General features: G+C 45.5%; 1 protein-coding gene across 20 annotated transcripts in view; it reads right to left on the bottom strand.

Annotated features, from left to right (window-relative positions):
* The window catches only part of LOC106610942 (bridge-like lipid transfer protein family member 1), an 88,116-nt gene that overhangs the window by 34,422 nt on the left and 33,661 nt on the right, over positions 1–20,033 (bottom strand). For 8 of the 20 annotated variants that reach the window (XM_014210641.3, XM_014210644.3, XM_014210645.3 and 5 more), the window contains exons 27-51: positions 19,426–19,908; positions 19,010–19,283; positions 18,678–18,815; positions 13,765–13,835; positions 13,502–13,666; positions 13,142–13,262; positions 12,880–13,023; positions 12,575–12,705; positions 11,756–11,958; positions 11,360–11,557; positions 10,024–10,235; positions 9,565–9,867; positions 9,159–9,311; positions 8,782–9,028; positions 8,424–8,578; positions 8,048–8,252; positions 7,672–7,839; positions 7,351–7,541; positions 7,100–7,275; positions 4,217–4,814; positions 3,901–4,099; positions 3,506–3,772; positions 3,305–3,398; positions 1,727–1,777; positions 988–1,194 (exon numbers count right to left, since the gene is read on the bottom strand). In XM_014210641.3, coding sequence (XP_014066116.3) covers positions 988–1,194; positions 1,727–1,777; positions 3,305–3,398; positions 3,506–3,772; positions 3,901–4,099; positions 4,217–4,814; positions 7,100–7,275; positions 7,351–7,541; positions 7,672–7,839; positions 8,048–8,252; positions 8,424–8,578; positions 8,782–9,028; positions 9,159–9,311; positions 9,565–9,867; positions 10,024–10,235; positions 11,360–11,557; positions 11,756–11,958; positions 12,575–12,705; positions 12,880–13,023; positions 13,142–13,262; positions 13,502–13,666; positions 13,765–13,835; positions 18,678–18,815; positions 19,010–19,283; positions 19,426–19,908 — 5,154 coding nt within the window. The remainder of the gene's footprint in view (positions 1–987; positions 1,195–1,726; positions 1,778–3,304; positions 3,399–3,505; positions 3,773–3,900; positions 4,100–4,216; positions 4,815–7,099; positions 7,276–7,350; positions 7,542–7,671; positions 7,840–8,047; positions 8,253–8,423; positions 8,579–8,781; positions 9,029–9,158; positions 9,312–9,564; positions 9,868–10,023; positions 10,236–11,359; positions 11,558–11,755; positions 11,959–12,574; positions 12,706–12,879; positions 13,024–13,141; positions 13,263–13,501; positions 13,667–13,764; positions 13,836–18,677; positions 18,816–19,009; positions 19,284–19,425; positions 19,909–20,033) is intronic. The other 12 variants (XM_082955697.1, XM_082955696.1, XM_082955695.1 and 9 more) reach the window with 6 other exon arrangements.

Consider the following 20,033-nt stretch of genomic DNA (forward strand, 5'->3'; position numbering starts at 1 on the left):
CAGAAAAACACCCCCAAAGCATAATGTTTCCACCTCCATGTTTGACGGTGGGGATGGTGTTCTTGGGGTCATAGGCAGCATTCCTCCTCCTCCAAACACGGCGAGTTGAGTTGATGCCAAAGAGCTCCATTTTGGTCTCATCTGACCACAACACTTTCACCAGTTGTCCTCAATCATTCAGATGTTCATTGGCAAACTTCGGACGGGCATGTATATGTATTCTTGAGCAGGGGGACCTTGCGGGCGCTGCAGGATTTCAGTCCTTCACGGTGTAGTGTGTTACCAATTGTTTTCTTGGTGACTATGGTCCCAGCTGCCTTGAGATCATTGACAAGATCCTCCCGTGTAGTTCTGGGCTGATTCCTCACCGTTCTCATGATCATTGCAACCCCACGAGGTGAGATATTGCATGGAGCCCCAGGCCGAGGGATATTGACAGTTCTTTTGTGTTTCTTCCATTTGCGAATAATCGCACCAAATGTTGTCACCTTCTCACCAAGCTACTTGGCGATGGTCTTGTAGCCCATTCCAGCCTTGTGTAGGTCTACAATCTTGTCCCCGACATCCTTGGAGAGCTCTTTGGTCTTGGCCATGGTGGAGAGTTTGGAATCTGATTGATTGATTGCTTCTGTGGACAGGTGTCTTTTTTACAGGTAACAAGCTGAGATTAGGAGCACTCCATTTAAAAGTGTGCTCCTAATCTCAGCTCGTACCTGTATAAAAAGACACCTGGGAGCCAGAAATCTTTCTGATTGCGAGGGGGTCAAATACTTATTTCCCTCATTAAAATGCAAATCAATTTATAACATTTTTGACATGCGTTGTTATTCTGTCTCTCACTGTTCAAATAAACCTACCATTAAAATTATAGACTGATCCTTTCTTTATCAGTGGGAAAATGTACAAAATCAGCAGGGGATCAAATACTTCCCCCCCCACTGTAATACAATTTATGAATAATCCAAATATTTCCTCCCTGAGACTCACACGTTGGATGGCTGGCGGATGAGGTCGGAGATCTGCTTGGAGAGCTGGTGGGAGCTGCGGACCATCATGCTGTGCAGCGTTGCTGGGTGCTGGGGGATGTTGATCATGATGGCGCCCACCTTGAACACAGCGGCGTTATTGTTCTTCAGGCCCCGCTGGGCGCTGTACAGGGCCTGGGACTTCGCTATGCTGCATTTCACAACTGTTCTGGAATGGTAGAGCAGAGTGTCAGCGTTCCAAATATGACTGTTTGACTCCAGGTTAACACATGACAACGTCGATAGAACAACAAAAAATGTACAAAAATGCTTGTTTGGGTCATTTTTGTTAGACAACAAGCACACTAAACATAAACAGGCACACAACGACATCTATGTTATGGGGGCATAAGAACTACAGGGTTCTATATAACCTTGCATTACATTGTTTTTTGTTGATAATTTAGGCAAACAAAATAATAATATTGATCACGATTACAGGAGGAATCGCTGTCATATGGCTGATCTATAAAGATGATCTACCCGCCATACACATAAAGGAACATAGAAACAGAGGAGAAAAGGAGTGGGTGATTATCAGACTAACATGAAGAGGGAGAATAACATAACTAAAGCTGTACACTGACGAAACACTGGGGTACCACAGACTTGAGACAAAATGAAAGCTGTGCCTAAACTTAGTACTACAGTACTGTGGCATTGCTATGATGTGCCAAGGTGCAGTAGTTATAAACACATACAGAAACTCTTGTTTGGCAGTGCTGGTAGGAGATGTAGGGAAATCCTCCAGTCTATTCAAGACGATGGAAGAGAAAGCCAGGGAAAGTACAAAAAAAAGAGAGCAAATGAGATAGACTATTCACGCAGAGATATATGCAGACAACAGACTAGATTAGAATACTTATTCACCATCCTTCAACTGCCAAAAATATTTCCAGTGTTGCCAGCCGAAAATGTGCAGTCCTTTGAATATTTCTAGGATTTGTTTAGAGTGAAGTAACTGTAGGAACTATTCACACAGTAGGTTGACATGCAATAAGTATGCAGGTTTCCATTGAAAAATATTTATTTGACAAACGCAAATGTCGCAAAACATAAATCACTGCGACATGTGTAATGGAAACGGTAGATATAAGACATTTCTAAAGACCGACAACATTTTTATCTATTAGATGGGGTGAATGTGATGGGCACGTGATGTGATCACGCAACTATAAAGCGGCACTTTAATTCTACATTTTTACTGCTGGCAAAATCAAAATGTTCAACTATAAAAAAAAATGATGTTTCTTTGCAGGATAGGGATTGTCCTGACGAAACACTTAACTTCGCTTCTTCTCTGGTTGGCTGGCAAGTTTCACTATCCAATTATTTTAGATCTACAGGACTTCAAGTTTCACCATGGGACAGATTGTGGCGATACTTTGGCATGAGAATTATTAGAATATGTCATATATTAGTCCATTTCTGCATTCTATCCACGCTGACTTTCGCGGGCTATTTGAGACATGAAACGGATTGGTCTGACGGCATTACGTCCAGCTGTTTTTATTGACACAAGGAGTGCATTCGTAAATTCGCTCTGGCTATCTACTCCGATTTCAGAGCACTCTCGTCTGAGTGTGCAGAATAACTGACGAATTTACGAACGCTCAACACCCGTTGAATATGGCCATATACGTTCAGTAAACGTTGACAAAACAGCGTAATTAAATTGTTACCAGCATCAGTTACAGTCACAAATGCTCTGGATAACCAGCTCTGGTAGGGCGAGTAAAATGGTCAGAGTGAGACGTTCTCTCATTTTTGTAGCGGGAAAGCTAGCCAACATTAGCCAGTTAGCTTGGGTGCATGACTGTCGTTGTGAGGTTAGAACGCTCGGATCAACCCTACTCCTCGGCCAGAGCGTCCAGTGTGCGCTCTGAATGCTCTGAATTTACGAAAGCCCAGAGGGCACTCTGAGCTCACTCTGGCACTCCACATTGGCTTTACGAACGCACCCAAGATGGTTAAATGGAAAAGCACCCTAGCAGGCAATTGTCGCATCTATTTTCTATATCGAGACAAATGTTAAATGTCGACACAAAATCACTGGACAAGTTAAATCGAAACATAGCTACAGACACAGTGGGGTAGGAAACTCAAACGTTCATAATTAATCTTACTGGTTACCAAAATGACAGGCAAACCAACTAGAAACGGAGTGTATTTTAGGTCTTATAATTAATGAACAGACCTAATGCACAGTATCAAACGTCAATCCTCAATGTGGCAATACAAATTAAACCGTTATCAACTTAAATTGGAGCAATCCTTACTGAATGTCTGGGGTTATACCCTCCAGGAGCACAATGTTAACTCCTCCTATGTGGGCTGATGCACAAGTCTCTGTCATCTTCTGGTGCAGTATGTCTGAAAAACAGATTTGTGAATTATAATCCAGATATGGCACTGAATAATGTAATACAAAGAGGAGGTGTATTGAACTAGTGACATAACCCAAGAGCTAAGAGCCTCACCCTTCATCTTCTCCTTAAGTGTGAAGCTGCCGTGGATCTTCTTTAGCTCTGCCTCCATGGTCAGGCCCCCGATGTCTGCCTCCAGGTGGGTGCGGTTCACAATGCCGATGCCAAACACGATGAGGGTGACGTGCTGTGGCTCACAGCTTACCAAGCTACGCCGTCGACCCCCTGCTCCGAGCCCGGCCGGAGGCTTGTTGGTGGGGTCCTGCTGCTCATTCTCAAACATCACCCTGCACAGGGGCTCCGAGGGGCTGCGGCCACCGTCTGTACAGCACACATAACGCACACACAAATGATCGAACGATGAGTGTGAGGCTTTCCTATTTCTACACAAGAGCCTAGGGGTTAGGGGCTAGAAGTGGCTAAGTGGAGGGAGAGAGAGAGAGCCTTACCCGAGAGGCAGTTCTCAGGGGAGCTCTTCTCCAGGATACCGGTGGGGTCAGAGATGAGGGAGTAAAAGTTGAGCAGCTTGTACATGTTCTGCCAGCACTCTGCAGAGGGCTCGCTCTGCTCTGACACTGTGATGGAGTCTGAGTCGTCCATCTGGATGGTCATGTGGTCCGCCACATCCCGAGAGCCCTTCCGCGACACCTTGATCAATTGATTGATTGAATTTATTAGATACCAATTAAAACAGAGCATACATCATTTGATAGGTCACTTAGAAATATACAGTCTATATGATTATTGTAAAATAAAGATACATACTGGTTGGTGTACCTTGGAGGTACGGCGCTCCGAGCGACCAAGCGGGTTGCGTCCCCGGGGCTCCCTCCTGCCCAGCGTGTCCAGTCCTGACTGGGGGCCGTTGGGCGGTTGACCCCCCCCTCCACCTCCCCCCCGCTTGCTCTTCTGAGCAGTGTTTCCGCCACCGCCAGCCCCACTCCGCCCGGCTCCGTTGACGCTTCCCCGCGAGCTGCGGCTAAAGTCAGAGGAGCGGAAGTGGCGGTAGGGCCGCACCTTAAAGGTGGGTGTGGGGGAGGCAGAGCCGGCGGTGTAGCGGCTGAGCTTGATGTCTGTCTGTGTGGCCTTGATGTCGTCCACCATGGTGCTGAACTGGTGGATGAGGCGCACCAGGGCCATGTCCACGCGCTGGCTGATGGCCTGGCAGGCGATGGTGAAGTCGCAGTGGAAGGTGTTGTAGTGGCGACGATTCAGGTCGTGAAAGGCGAGGGGAGCAGCGGCAGCCGTGGAGTTAGGCGGGCCAGTGCTGGTAGACTTCTCCATCACCACAGCGTTCAGGCTGAACGTCTCGATCAGCAGGGCAGGCTTGAACTCCAGCAGAGGGAGGTTTGGCATGCCCTGTCTGGAGAGGGAGGGAGAGAGAAGATTACCTTTACATGGCAGGATATCTTAGAGCAGGGATCATTAACGAGATTCAGCCACGGGGCAAGTTTTTCTTCAGTCGGAACATACTAAAAATACATTTTGACTGCAAATTGACCGCAATAAGCACAAAAATATATAATATTTGTCTAAAACATAATCATTATAAAACATTGATTACATATGGGGACATTGCCCAGCGTAGGGTGCGGTCTTTCGGATGAGACGTTAAAATGGGTGTCCTGACTCTGTGGTCAGTCAAAATCCCATGGCTTATCGTAAGAGTAGGGGTGTTCACCCCGGTGTCATGGCTAAATTCCCAACCTGGACACATTCCATCATGGCCACCAAATAATCCCCCTCATTCCTAATTGGCGTATATCCCTCCTCACCTCTCCACCTGATAGCTGATGTGGTGAGCGGTCTGGCACAAAAATGGTCGCTGTGCATCCCTGAGGTGGGTGCATCACTCAGTTTCCCCCTACTACACTATGTAAAGTGCCTTGAGAACCTCAGATGGCAGAAAAGCGCTACGTACAACCAATAAATTATTATTAATTACTTGTATACGATCACGTCTCTCTATTATGCGGGGAAAAAATTAGAACCCCCCCCGGAAATATCACATTTACATTTGCCTCGAGTCTTCTTGGGTATGACGCTAAAAGCTTGGCAAACCTGTATTTGGGGAGTTTCTCCCATTCTTCTCTGCAGATCCTCTCAAGCTCTGTCAGGTTGGATGGGGAGCGTCGCTGCACAGCTATTTTCAGGTCTCTCCAGAGATGTTCGATCGCGTTCAAGTCCGGGCCACTCAAGGACATTCAGAGACTTGTCCCGAAGCCCCTCTTTCGTTGTTTTGGCTGTGTGCTTAGGGTTGCTGTCCTGTTGGAAGGTGAACCTTTGACCCAGTCTAAGGTCCTGAGTGCTCTGAAGCAGGTCTGTACTTTGCTCCGATCATCTTTCCCTCGATCCTGACTAGTCACCCGGTCTCTGCCGCTGAAAAACTGACACACAGCATGCTGCTGCCACCACCATACTTCACCGTAGGGATTGGTGCCAGGTTTCCTCCAGATGTGATGCTTGGCATTAAGGACAAATAGTTCAATCTTGGTTTCATCAGACCAGAGAATCTTGTTTCTCATGGTCAGAGTCCTTTTGGCAAACTCAAAGTGGGCTGTCATGTGCATTTTACTGAGGAGTGGCTTCCGTCTGGCAGCTCTACCATAAAGGCATGATTGGTGGAGTGCTGCAGAGATGGTTGTCCTTCTGGAAGGTTCTCATACCTATACAGAGGAACTCTGAAGCTCTGTCAGAGTGACCATCGGGTTCTTGGTCACCTCACTGACCAAGGCGCTTCTCCCCCAATTGCTCAGTTTGGCTGGGCAGTCAGCTCTAGGAAGAGTCTTGGTGGTTCCAAATGTCTGTATTCTTGGGGACCTTCATTTACATTTACGTCATTTAGCAGACGCTCTTATCCAGACCGACTTACAAATTGGTGCATTCACCTTATGATATCCAGTGGAACAACCACTTTACAATAGTACATCTAAATCTTTTTTTTTTGGGGGGGGGGGGGGGGGGTTAGAAGGATTACTTTATCCTATCCCAGGTATTCCTTAAAGAGGTGTGGTTTCAGGTATGCAGAATTTTTTTGGTAGCATTCCCCAGATCTGTTGCTTGACACAATCCAGTCTCGGAGATCTACGGACAATTCCTTCAACCTCATGGCTTGGTTTTTGCTCTGACATGGAATGTCAACAGTAAGACCTTATCTAGACAGGTGTGCACATTTCTAAATCATGTCCAATCAATTGAATTTACCACAGGTGGACTCCAATCAAGTTATAGAAACAGATGATGATCAATGGAAACAGGATGCACCTGAGCTCAATTTCAAGTCTCATTGCAAATAGTCTGAATATTTATGTAAATAAGGTTCCTCTGTTTAAAAATTGTAATACATTTGCTAAAATTTTTAAAAACCTGTTTTGGCTTTGTCATTATGGGGTACTGTGTGTAGATTGATATGGATTTTAGAATAAGGCTGTAACGTAATAAAATGTGGAAAAAGTCAAGGGGTCTGAAAACTTTCCGAATGCACTGTATATTTTTTTAGCTCAGAAAACTTGGGGGCCAAATAAAACCACCCCTGGGCCAAATTCATCCCGAGGGCCACCAGCTGGGGAAACCGGTCTTAGAGATTGCACCTTTAAGACTATTGGGACTCGCTAAACATGATTTATTTTAGATACTTGGTTAATTTACCTTTTCAACCGTTTATTTTTCCTCTCTTTGGATGTGTCAGAGTCCACAATGTCTGCTCTGAGACACTCCAAGGTGCCAGAGAAGGAGAGGTGCTCCCCGAAGTACATCTTGTAGCTGAGAGGAGTGGTGTCCTGGGCCTGGATCCCTGTGTGACTCAGCAGAGGCTTGAACACAACCTGTGTGTTTTGAGGGAGGGGAGAGAGAATCATCAGAATTATAACACACACTCACTCACTCACACACTAGATTACCTGGGCGTCTGCTAGCTGAACGGCGGCGGGACACTGGTTGCCCTCCTCAATGTCGGCCATCATTATGTCATCTTGGCTGGTGCTGTGCTGAGAGTGCTGAGACTGTGTTCCATCAAGAGTGTTCTGGTCGCTGGACAGCACCGTGTTGAAGTCTGACGCTGATGGGATGGTGTGGAGGTTACAGGTGATGCCTGAGGAGCAACAGAAAGACACTTAGGGTGACCTTATTTTTACAATTATTTTACTGTGAGCTTTCAGGGTTGGTTACGTCACCAACTTTCCCCCAACATTCACTGAAGATTCTCACAACATTCCCCCTACCTGTCTGCAGGATATTGTGCTGGGAGCGGTTGACCGGGGACTCCTGGGGTACAGCGTTCCCTCCGCCCCGGTTGCCCACAGCGTTGGACATCCAGTTGTAGAAGCTGACGGAGGAGGGCTCAGACAGCAGGGGGTGTTCCGTCACCACATCTGGGCCCACACTGTTACCTAAAGGGAGGAGCAAACATAATGTCATGTTGCAGTCCAATTCTATACCAATTCTCCATCATGATTGCTTGAAAAGGAATCAAAGTACTATAAAAATATGGTGGAAATTCCCTATAACCCATGCTTTAGGAGAATGTTCACACTTTCGGGAATGAGGGTATGGAATTGGAACCCAAACCAAGTCAGAACCAGGATAATGTGAGCGTACCTGTGCTCTTGGTGGCGGTTTCATTCCTCTGGGGATTGCCCTCCAGCAAGTTGTGCAGGCTGGGGAAGCTGCCTGTCAGGTAGCTCAGCAGACTCTCCTTACGGGGACTGTCCTTGGCAGTCATGCCCACGCGACTCACATGGGCAGGAGAGTCAGCCGCTGTGTCCCCGCTGGTGTAGCTGAGGGACTGGTATGGGTGGGAGCCCTGAAGAACACACACCAATATCATTAGTGTGAAAACAAATGCATTCCTATGGTATACTAATGGCAAGTGGTACCGCCCTGTCGCCCCTGTCCACACATATAATTATAATTATAATATAATTATAATATAAGTTAAAGTAGACAATGCAGACAGATGGGTGGATAGACATACCTTTACCTTTATTTTGAGGGCAGATTCACTGTGTGTGTGGGACTTGGACAGCTTCCTCATGATCTCCACCCCGCTAACTGGTCCAGATTTGTCTCCTGTGGGCAGGGGGTGGCTGCATGCTCCCTCCAGCAGCATGGTGTGTTCACTCACTGTGGCTGGACAGCAGTTACAACCCATTGGAACAACATACTGCATGCATTATTGCCGTCATCATTATCAAATTCATTAACATGTGGGGGGACTTTTCAGTACAATTGGTTTAAAAAAAAGTATCTGTCATGTATTAATTTACCAGAAATGTCATCGTCCGGGAAAAAAATAATAACATTTTTTTTTTTTAAACACCATACGTTCCTACCTGCGTCAAACTCAAACTCGGCCCCGTCAGCGCTGGTGTCACTCTGCAGCGCAGCTCCGTTGTCCAGGCCCTGGCTCTGGTCCTGGAAGGTCTGCTGCTGGGGGGTCTCCTTGGGTTTGGGCAGCTGGTTGGGCCTCATCAGGCCGATGGCCTTGAAGCCCTGGGTCACCACAATAAACTTCATCCACTGCCGGGCCAGAGCCACCAGCCCCTTCTTCAGGGTCACCAGGGCAGGCAGCCCGTCATTCTAGTGAGGACAAGATCAGATGGGTTTAATGGTTAATTAGGAGGTAACTTAAGGTAGATCCATAAGAACTATTCAGTCAATCATGGTTCAGACTGAAGTTCTCAAGCCTCTAAACACAAACACGTCTCACCATGGTGGCCTCCTCTATCACAGAGTAGTTAGCCTGCTGTAGGTAGCGATGCAGGATGTTACACAGCAGACAGGAGGGGTTCTCGTGGAGGTAGCGTGCTCGCTTGGTCACCCTGTTGTATTTGCTCCGAAAGGGGATGTGGATACTCTTTTTCTGTACAGAACAAAGGAAAGAAAAGGAAATGTGTCTCATATAGAATAAGAATCACCGTTATTTGCCAAGGACATTTACATGTACCCTCCATTTCACCTGGTGAAATGGTGCTGACAGCAATAGACAAAATATACAGACAAAATATAGCCAGAGGAATATACACAATCACCATAGAGTATATACACAATACGTGGAAATATAGAACAATTAATTGATAAAAGACATTGGAACCCTCAATCTGTGCAGTACTGACCTCCAAGGCTTCAGTCATGATGCAGCCCATGACAGCACACACTCTCAAAGTGCCCTCCATGTCCAGCTTACGTAGAGAAGACTTGAGCTGGTCGATGGGGACCAACCAGGCGCCAATCGCTGGCGTCGCTGTGCTTAGGAGATTCAGCTGCCTGGAGATGGCCTGTGAGGGGGAGCGTACGTTGGTGGGGGCAGCGAAGCTGAACCAGATCTCCTTGATGGTGAGCTTCATGCTGCTGGAGTCAGGGGGCGGGGGCATGAGGAGGAGGTCCTTCTTCAGGTCGTCAGACTCCACCCCTTCATCCTGCAAGAGCAATCCACACAGCATAAGCCAATGAGAGAACGGGAGCAAGAGAGAGAAGCATGTCTATATTTTTGGTGTAAACGCTGTCTGTTACTGAAACGAGGTTGTATCAAGTACTTGTACAACAGTTCAAAGTGACGGACAGTGATGAGTTACCTGATCGTCAGAGTCTGAGTTTCTGTTGGCATCAGAGTTGGGTCTTGTCGCGTCGTTAGGAAGATTGTCATCAGATACATCGGTGCTGTAGCCGCTGCCCGTCTGAGAACACGACGAGCCATTAGATTTGGACATGCCAGTCTTCACGCCCGTACCCAACTGTCCCATGATGCCAAACGCACTGTACAGCACTGCACCCGACTGACGCCCACCTGCACACAGACCGGCACACAATCAGGCAAAAGTGTTCAGTGACGGGGTTAATAACATGAATTTATTAAATTCAAATTAAATTCAGTTAATTCAAAGTGAATATAAATGCCAATGTCTATATACAGTGCCTTCAGAAAGTATTCATACCCCTTGACTTATTTCACATTTTGTTGTGTTACAGCCTGAATAAAAAAAAGACAATTATTCTCACCCATCTACACACAATACCCCAAAATGGCAATGTGAAAACATGTTTGTAGAAATGTTTGCAAATTTATTGAAAATGAAATATAGAAATATCTCATTTACATAAGTACTCACACCCCTGAGTCAATACTTTATAGAAGCACCTTTGGCAGTGATTACAGCTGGATTGTGCAACATCTTCTCATTATTCTTTTCAAAAGTCAAATTGATTGTTGATCATTGCCAGACAACCATTCAGGTCTTGCCATTGATTTTCAAGTAGATTTAGGTCAGAACTGTAACTCGGCCACTCAAGAACATTCACTGTCTTCTTGGTAACATGAGGCAGTCAGCACTATGCTTGAAAATAATGAAGAGTGGATCTCAGTAATGTGTTGTATTTGCCCCAAACATAAGACTTTGTATTGACGACAAAAAGTGAATTGCTTGCCCCATGTTTTGCAGTACTAATTTAGTGCTTTGTTGCAAACAAGAGGCATATTTTGGAATACTTTTATTCTGTACAGACTTCCTTCTTTTCACTCTGTGAATTAGGTTAGTATTGTGGAGTAACTACAATGTTGTTGATCCATCACAGCCTTTCAACTCTGTTTTAAAGCCACCACTGGCCTCATGGTGAATTCCCGGAGCGGTTTCCTTCCTCTCTGGCAACTGAGTTAGGAAGGACGCCTGTATCTTTGTAGTGACTGTATTGATACACCATCCAAAGTGTAACTAAGAACTTCAACATGCTCAAATTAAGCACCATTTTACTCCTGAACTTATTTAGGCTTGACATAAAAGGGGTTGAATACTTTTATTTTTATTTTTTATTAATAAAAGCTAAAAGGTAAACATTTCTAAAAACATAATTCCACTGACATTATGGGGTACTGTATGTAGGCAAGTGTACATATGTGTCATTGCCAAATATTACCTTTGACAGTGAGGTTCTCGATGCCACACTCAAACATGATCCAGCCCCACTTCTCCAAGGATGCGCCGGTCCGGGCCAGGTCTGCAGCCACCTGGTTCTCTGTCTCATCCACCAGGGAAAACTCATCCATTTCCTCCAGGCTGAACAGTACTTTGGACTTCTCAAAGGGGATGGCTGTGATTGCACATGTTCCTATGTCTAAACCACAGGACAGGAAAAGGGAGAAAATATGAAAGTTCTGTTTCACAACTGTCTAACACGTAATATTATATTAGGGCAGGGGTCTTCAACTCCAGTCATGGACAGCCTGCTGGGTGTGAAGGATGGTGTTCCAGCCTAGCACATGTAGAAAGAAAAAAACTGTAGAGCATAACATTTAAAATAGCAAATTCTTACCTGTGGAATCCAGGCCTCGTAGTTGGCTGTGGATGCGGTGGATGTTAAGCTTGGCAGCGATCTCCTTGCCCTTCTCGATGCCAGCGTTGGAGCGCAATGAGCCTGAGGACTGCGGCTGCATCTTGGTGGCCGATGCGTACTTTTCCAAGTTGACGGAGGGACGGCCATGCTCTGCTGTGTTGGGCGTCTCCTCCACGATGCCCCTATGAAGACAGACAGTAGGGTATGCACGTGTAATAATAATAATTTGGTGGGTGCTTATAATTTGTCCTATTTCATTGTTTTTTATAGCCCAACTGCCCCTAAGACAACATCGGAGTGGGGTGACGGCCAGGGTCTGCCATTATCAACAGCGACCCTGGAGAAATTAAGCAATAAAGCCGAGGGGGTGTGGTATATGGCCAATATACCACGGCTAAGGGCTGTTCTTATGCACGACGCAATGCGGAGTGTCTGGACACAGGCCTTAGCCGTGGTATATTGGCCATATACCACAAACCCCCGAGGTGCCTTATTGCTATTATAAACTGGTTACCAATGTAATTAGAGCAGTAAAAATAAATTATTCGTCATACCTGTGGTATACGGTCTGATATACCATGGCTGTCAGACAATCAGCATTCAGGGATTGAACTACCCAGTTTCTAATTAGGTTTAATTACCTTGCTTAAGGGCACAGAGATTTTTCAGCTCAGGGATTCGAACTAGCAACCTTTCAGTTACGGACCCATGATGACTACCTGCCGCCCGCAGGTGCGGTGTAACTGTGTGTTTGTTTGTCGTAAGGAGACCCGTGCAGGCTGGTGGAAGTGAGTTTACCTGTTCATGCGAAACTGTGTGGCGATCCTGTCGAAGCACAGAGCAACCAGGGAGACGTGTGTGATGTGGCTCTTACTGGAGTTGGAGGGAGAACACTCTTCTACCGAGGCCTGGAGCAGACACAGGTTCACCTGTACAGTCCGAGACAAAGATGTGTTGGACTTTTGAAATGCAACTCAGGAAAGGAGGTCAGCATTGGACTGCTGTCGACTCCTGATAAGTTCACTTCAAATTAGTGCGAACTCTGTTTAAGCACAATACAATTTTCTTGGCACAATGACACAATTCCATGGCACAATTCCTACCTTGGGAATTGACACGTTAGCTTGCAGGCCCTTGATCTTCACGTTGTCTGGTTTGACCGTCAGGTCCGTTTGGCCATGGGGCGTGTTGAGGGAGCCTGTGGTACCCTCCGTCTTTGATAGCTTGTTCTCCTGCTTGGTTGAGCTCTATAGTGGGGGGAAAAATGTTAAAACAGGACAAACTTAGGGTTAATCTAAAATCACACTCTATTCTCTTTATAGCGCTACTTCTGGACAGATTTGCCAATTGGTGAGGTTCACCTACGGATTCAGTTACTGTGGATTTGCTGATCTGATAGGCTTCATTGAGGACCTTCCCATGCAGGTCATCCAGAATGGCTGCAGGGTGACGGACACTGACGTAATGGACCATGGACTCAATGTATCTGAAAGAACATCCCATACATTGTCACTGACTTGAGCAATATACTATTCCTGCAATATGCCAAGGAGAGTGGTTGGGCACAGTTGCAGTGGTGAGACACTGATTGCAGATGGAAAGCTAACATGGAAAGCTAGTATTTTCTATGAGGAGCTGTTTTATAACATTACCTATAAGGGTATTTCCACAAAAGCCTTGTGGCTATGGCATACTAGAATTTAGTATTAACCCAGTAGCTGTTACCTGTCCAGAGCTTCAGCCACCAGAGGGGTGAGCACCACATTGATGGCCCCCTTCACCTCCACGATGGCGGTGGTTCTGGTCTGGGAGAGGGGCTGCTCCATGGTCCAGTCCTCAGTGGCGGTGTCGTTCTCCATAGCCTTCTTATCCAGAGGCGTGTAGGGTTGGCTATAGTCACATAGCGAGAGATGCGGTTACAGATGTGTGTGTGAAACATGTCGAGCAGACCATAGAGATCCAAGTTAAGCTAAATAAATTCTAAATACTTGTTTGTGTCTCCCATCAACGAAAGGCCTCTGTCAAGTAGAGAGCTGGCAGAGAGGCCTTGTTTCACCACCTACAACATAAGATGAAGGGTTATGACTTTAGGGTACACCATGGATGAACAGACACACACAGTCTATAAAATCTGCCATACTCAGACTGGATCCGGACTGCGGTCTGACACAGAACAGGATCAATACATACCGCAGGTCGATTTATACAGTACAAGTCAAAAGTTTGGACACACCTACTCATTCAAGGATTTTTATTTGTATTATTTTAACTATCTACTACATTGTTGAATAATGGTGAAGACATCAAAACTATGAAATAACACCTACGGAATCATGTAGAAAACAAAAAGTGTTCAAAATACATTTCATATTTGAGATTGATCAAAGTAGCCACCCTTTGCCTTGATGACAGCTTTGTACACTCTTGGCATTCTCTCAACCAGCTTCATGAGTTAGTCACCTGGAATGCATTTCAATTAACAGGTGTGCCTTGTTTAAAGTTAATTTGTGGAATTTCTTTCCTTCTCAAAGCGTTTGAGCCAATCAGTTGTGTTGTGACAAGGTAGGGGAGGTATACAAAAGATAGCTCTATTTGGTAAAAGACCAAGTCCATATTAGGGCAAGAACAACTCAAATAAGCAAAGAAAAAAAACAACAGTCCCTCATTACTCTAAGACATGGTCAGTCAATACGGAAAATGTCAAAAACTTTGAAAGTTTCTTCAAACGCAGTCGCAAAAGCCATCAAGCGCTACGATGAAACTGGCTCTCATGAGGACCGCCACAGGAAAGGAGGACCCAGAGTTACCTCTGCTGCAGAGGATAAGTTTATTAGAGTTACCTGCCTCAGAAATTGCAGCCCAAATAAATGCTTCAGAGTTCAACAGACATCAACATCAACTGTTCAGAGGAGACTGTGTGAATCAGGCCTTCATGGTTGAATTTCTGCAAAGACACCCCTACTAAAGGACACCAATAAGAAGAAGAGACTTGCTTGGGCCAAGAAACACAAGCAATGGACATCAGACCAGTGGAAATCTGTCCTTTGGTCTGATGAGGCCAAATCTTAGATTTTTGGTTCCAACTGCCATGTCTGTGTGAGACGCAGTGTAGGTGAAAGGATGATCTCTGCATGTGTGGTTCCCACCGTGAAGCATTGAGGTGTGCTGGTGCTTAGCTGGTGACACTGTCTGTGATTTACTTAGAATTCAAGGCACACTTAACAGCATGGCTACCACAGTATTCTGCAGCGATACGCCATCCCATCTGGTCTGAGCTTAGTGGGACTCTCATTTGTTTTTCAATAGGACAATGACCCAACCTACCTCCAGGCTCTGTAAGGGCTATTTGACCAAGGAGAGTGATGGTGCTGCATCAGATGACCTGGCCTCCACAATCACCCGACCTCAACCCAATTGAGATGGTTTGGGATGAGTTGGAATGCAGAGTGAAGGAAAAGCAGCCAACACGTGCTCAGCAAACGTGGGAACTCCAAGACATTTGGAAAAGCATTCCAGGTGAAGCTGGTTGAGAGAATGCCAAGTGTGCAGAGCTCTCAAGGCAAATGGTGCCTACTTTGAAGAATCTAAAATCAAAAATATATTTTGATTTGTTTAACACTTTTTTGGTTCCATGTGTTATTTCATAGTTCTGATGTCTTCACCATTATTCTACAATGATAAAATAGTAAATATAAAGAAAAATCCCTGAATGAGTAGGTGTCCAAAGTTTTGACTGGTACTGTGTGTATACAGTATATATACAGTTGAAGTCTGAAGTTTACATACACCTTAGCCAAATACATTTAAACTAAGATTTTCACAATTCCTGACATTTAATCCTAGTAAAAATTCCCTGTTTTAGGTCAGTTAGGATCACCACTTTATTTTAAGAATGTGAAATGTCAGAATAATAGTAGAAAGAATGATTAATTTCAGCTTTTATTTCTTTCATCACATTCCCAGTGGGTCAGAAGTTTACATACACTCAATTAGTATTTGGTAGCATTGCCTTGTTTAACTCGGGTCAAACGTTTCGGGTAGCCTTCCACAAGCTTCCCACAATAAGTTGGGTGAATTGTGGCCCATTCCTCTTGACAGAGCTGGTGTAACTGAGTCAGGTTTGTAGGCCTCCTTGCTCGCATACACTTTTTCAGTTCTGCCCACAAATTTTCTATAGGATTGAGGTCAGCTTTGTGATGGCCACTCCAATACCTTGACTTTGTTGTCCTTAAGCCATTTTACCACAAATTTGGAAGTATGCTTGGGGTCATTATCCATTTGGAAGACCCATTTGCAACCAAGCTTTAACTTCCTGACTGATGTCTTGAGATGTTGCTTCAATATTTCCACATAATTTTCCAGCCTCATGATGCCATCTATTTGGTGAAGTGCACCAGTCCCTCCTGCAGCAAAGCACCCCCACAACATGATGCTGCCACCCCGGTGCTTCACAGTTGGGATGGTGTTCTTCGGCTTGCAAGCATCCCCCTTTTTCCTTCAAACATAACGATGGTCATTATTTTTTGTTTCATCAGACCAGAGGACATTTCTCCAAAAAGTACGATCTTTGTCCCCATGTGCAGTTGCAAACCGTAGTCTGGCTTTTTTATGCCGGTTTTGGAGCAGTGGCTTCTTCCTTGCTGAGCGGCCTTTCAGATTATATCGATATAGGACTCGTTTTACTCTTGATAGACACTTTTGTACCCGTTTCCTCCAGCATCTTCACAAGGTCCTTTGCTGTTGTTCTGTGATTGATTTGTACTTTTCGCACCAAAGTATGTTAATCTCTAGGAAACAGAACGTGTCTCCTTCCTGAGCAGTATAACGGCTGCGTGGTCCCATGGTGTTTATACTTGCGTACTATTGTTTGAACAGATGAACATGGTACCTTCAGGCGTTTGGAAATTGCACCCAAGGATGAACCAGACTTGTGGTCAACAATTTTTTTCTGAGGTCTTGGCAGATTCCTTTTGATTTTCCCATGATGTCAAGCAAAGAGGCACTGAGTTTGAAGGTAGGCCTTGAAATACATCCACAGGTACACCTCCAATTGACTCAAATTATGTCAATTAGCCTGTCAGAAGCTTCTAAAGCCATGACATCCTATTCTGGAATTTTCCAAGCTGTTTAAAGGCACAGTCAACTTACTCTATGTAAACTTCTGACCCACTGGAATTGTGATAGTGAATTATAAGTAAAATAATCTGTCTGTAAACAATTGTTGGAAAAATTACTTGTGTCATGCACAAAGTAGACGTCCTAACCGACTTGCTAAAACTATAGTTTGTTAACAAGACATTTGTGGAGTGGTTGAAAAACAAATTTTAATGACTACAACCTAAGTGTATGTAAACTTCCAACTGTATGCATGCATGCATGCATGTATGTATGTCAATAACATTTCAAAAGTTTGGGGTCACTTAGAAGACGCCTCACAAGTCCTCAACTGGCAGCTTCATTAAATAGTACCCACAAAACACCAGTCTCAATGTCAACAGTGAAGAGGCGGCTCCGGGATGCTGGCCTTCGAGGCAGAGTTCCTCTGTCCTGTGTCTTAATCTCTTCTTTTTATTGGCCAGTCTGAGATATGGCTTTTTCTTTGCAACTCTGCCTAAGAAGGCCAGCATCCCGGAGTCTCCTCTTCACTGGTGTTTTGCGGGTACTATTTAATGAAGCTGCAAGTTGAGGACTTCTGAGGCATCTGTTTCTCAAACTAGACACTCTAATGTACTTGTCCTCTTGCTCAGTGGTGCACCGGGGCCTCCACTCTTTCTATTCTGGTTAGAGCCAGTTTGTTCTGTGAAGGGAGTAGTACACAGCGTTGTACAAGATCTTCAGTTTCTTGGCAATTTCTCGCATGGAATAGCCTTCATTTCTCAGAACATGAATAGACTGATGAGTTTCAGAATAAAGTTTTGTTTCTGGCCATTTTGAGCCTGTAATCAAACCCACAAATGCTGATGCTCTAGATACACAACTAGTCTAAAGGACAGTTTTATTGCTCCTTTAATCAGGACAACAGTTTTCAGCTGTGCTAACAATTGCAAAATGGTTTTCTAATGATCAATTAGCCTTTTAAAATGATCAACTTGGATTAGCTAACACAACGTGCCATTGGAACACAGGAGTGATGGTTGCTGATAATGGGCCTCTGTACGACCCATGTAGATATTCCATTAAAAATCAGCCGTTTCCAGCTACGATAGTCATTTACAACATTTACACTGTATTTCTGATCAATTTGATGTTATTTTAAATGGACAAAAAAAATTGCTTTTCTTTCACAAACAAGGACATTTCTAAGTGACCCCAAACTTTTTGAACGGAAGTATGTATGCATGTATGTATGTATGTATGTATGTATGTATGTATGTATGATTATTTTTTTTTAAAGGAAAATCAGTCAGGCTTTTAACTTACTGCTCTTGATAGCTGTAAAAGTAGAAGGCACAAGGAGGAATTTCTAAATGTGGTAGAGCATGGGCCGTTTTCCTCATGTCATTCACTGACAGACCTTGTCAGAAATGTCCAGTTGATCAACTAGAGCATGTTAGCTAGGTAGCTGGTTAGCCTATCTTACCCTATCTAAATCTTGTTGTTATCATGGCCAGATTATGTGCCCAGGGGCCTCGACCCCAAGGGGGCCCATAAAGATTCTGTTGAGTCACTGTGTAGGGTGTGTAGGATTGCAGGAAATGTGCTTTAAAACTGCAAAATGTTCCGTCTCCCACAAGTCGGGTGTGAGCAGTTTGTGGTAAAATGCTTTGCAAGGTGGGGGTTTGTTACTATGCCGAAAAATGACAATATCCATCCGGACCCTTGCAACCTAGGAAATTTGCCTGACCGAACCTTCTCAAATAGTAATTGAATACCCCTGATCTATATAGTGTGTGTTTCTTACTTTAAAGCTGGGAACAGAGAGCTGGTCGAAGGAGGTGGAGCTCTCCTCACTGGTGGGCGTGTCCAGGTCCAGGGGGCGGTGCAGTGAGGACTTGGAGGTCCTCTTATTGGTGGGCTGCTTCTGAGACCAGTTGGACACCTGAGGTGTATTCAGAAGGACAAACGGTCAGAAGGTTGAAGATATAATGAATAGAGCAGACATGATTCCCTATTCTACCTGACAGACAATCATACAGGGTTGTCACGTTGCCGTACGATACGTCTTAATTTTCTGATCAAATCATATAATAATAATTAGTTCAGGGATAATACACTATTGTGTACCCGCCTTACCTGGTAGTGGGCCAGGTAGCTCTGGTAGCAGGCCATGACATGGGGCTGTCGAGTCACCAGGCCTGGCTCTGGACTCTTCTCCACCTCCACTGAGCCCTCCTCCTCCAACCCCATGGCTGACACAAAGGAGGCCTGCGACTGATGGCCGGGGATTGGGTGGGCTGGCAGCGGGGGCAGCAGGGGGGGCATGGGCAGGGGCCTGGGCTCTGTGATGAGATCCCCGTTCAACACATAGGTGAGAGGTCCCTCCACACTGTGGTAGATGGAATTTCGGCTGGAATCAGATTCACAACAGATTGGTTTAACTACAGTAATCATGCATTGTTTCCCTTTATTTTACTAAGAAAGAAAAAGGTTAGGTAAGAGGGGGAAGTGTCGGACTGGAGGGGCAGTCATTTAGCAGGTACAGGTCCAACCTGTAGTGGTCCATGTGGTAGGGCTGCTGCTGGGGCTGATACTGCATCTGCTGCTGCCTCCTCTTCTTCTTCCTGCCAGGGTAGGTGCCTGGACCTTCGTCTGCACTGCTGATGGGCTCAAAGTCCTCTGTTGCTGAAAAGTAAGCCTCGCTGTCTGCCACCGACATGCTGGAGTCTGCTGAGCGATACTGGTGGAAGGTGCTGGAGTCTGCGGACGGCGTGAACGGGAAGGAGCTGTAGCTCCGGCGCTGGCGAGGAGAGTCCAGGACGTTCTCGTCGCTACGAGAGACCTCACTGCTGAACTGGACGCCAGAAAGGGGCGGTGGGGGCTTGTCGGTGAAGACTGCCGCCGACAGGCTCTTGGTGCTGCCCAGCCGGCCAGATTGCACGGAGGACTGGCGCTTGAGGGGTGAGCGGAGAGAGGAGTGCTCCTGGGCACTGTTGGGGGACACTGGGGTGCCCTCAGGGAGTTCTGTAAGAGTACTGTGAGGAGAGAAGGAGGGGTTGAGAATACCAAGATAATGCACTTTGGTCTGCTACTTCACTAGTATATGGGCTGTTGGCGAATTGTGAATGTGTGTAAACACTGTATGCATGTTGCACTCGTG

This window comes from Salmo salar, chromosome 09, assembly GCF_965601325.2.
Source record: "Salmo salar chromosome 09, fSalSal1, whole genome shotgun sequence".
NCBI classification, from domain to species: Eukaryota; Metazoa; Chordata; class Actinopteri; order Salmoniformes; family Salmonidae; genus Salmo; species Salmo salar.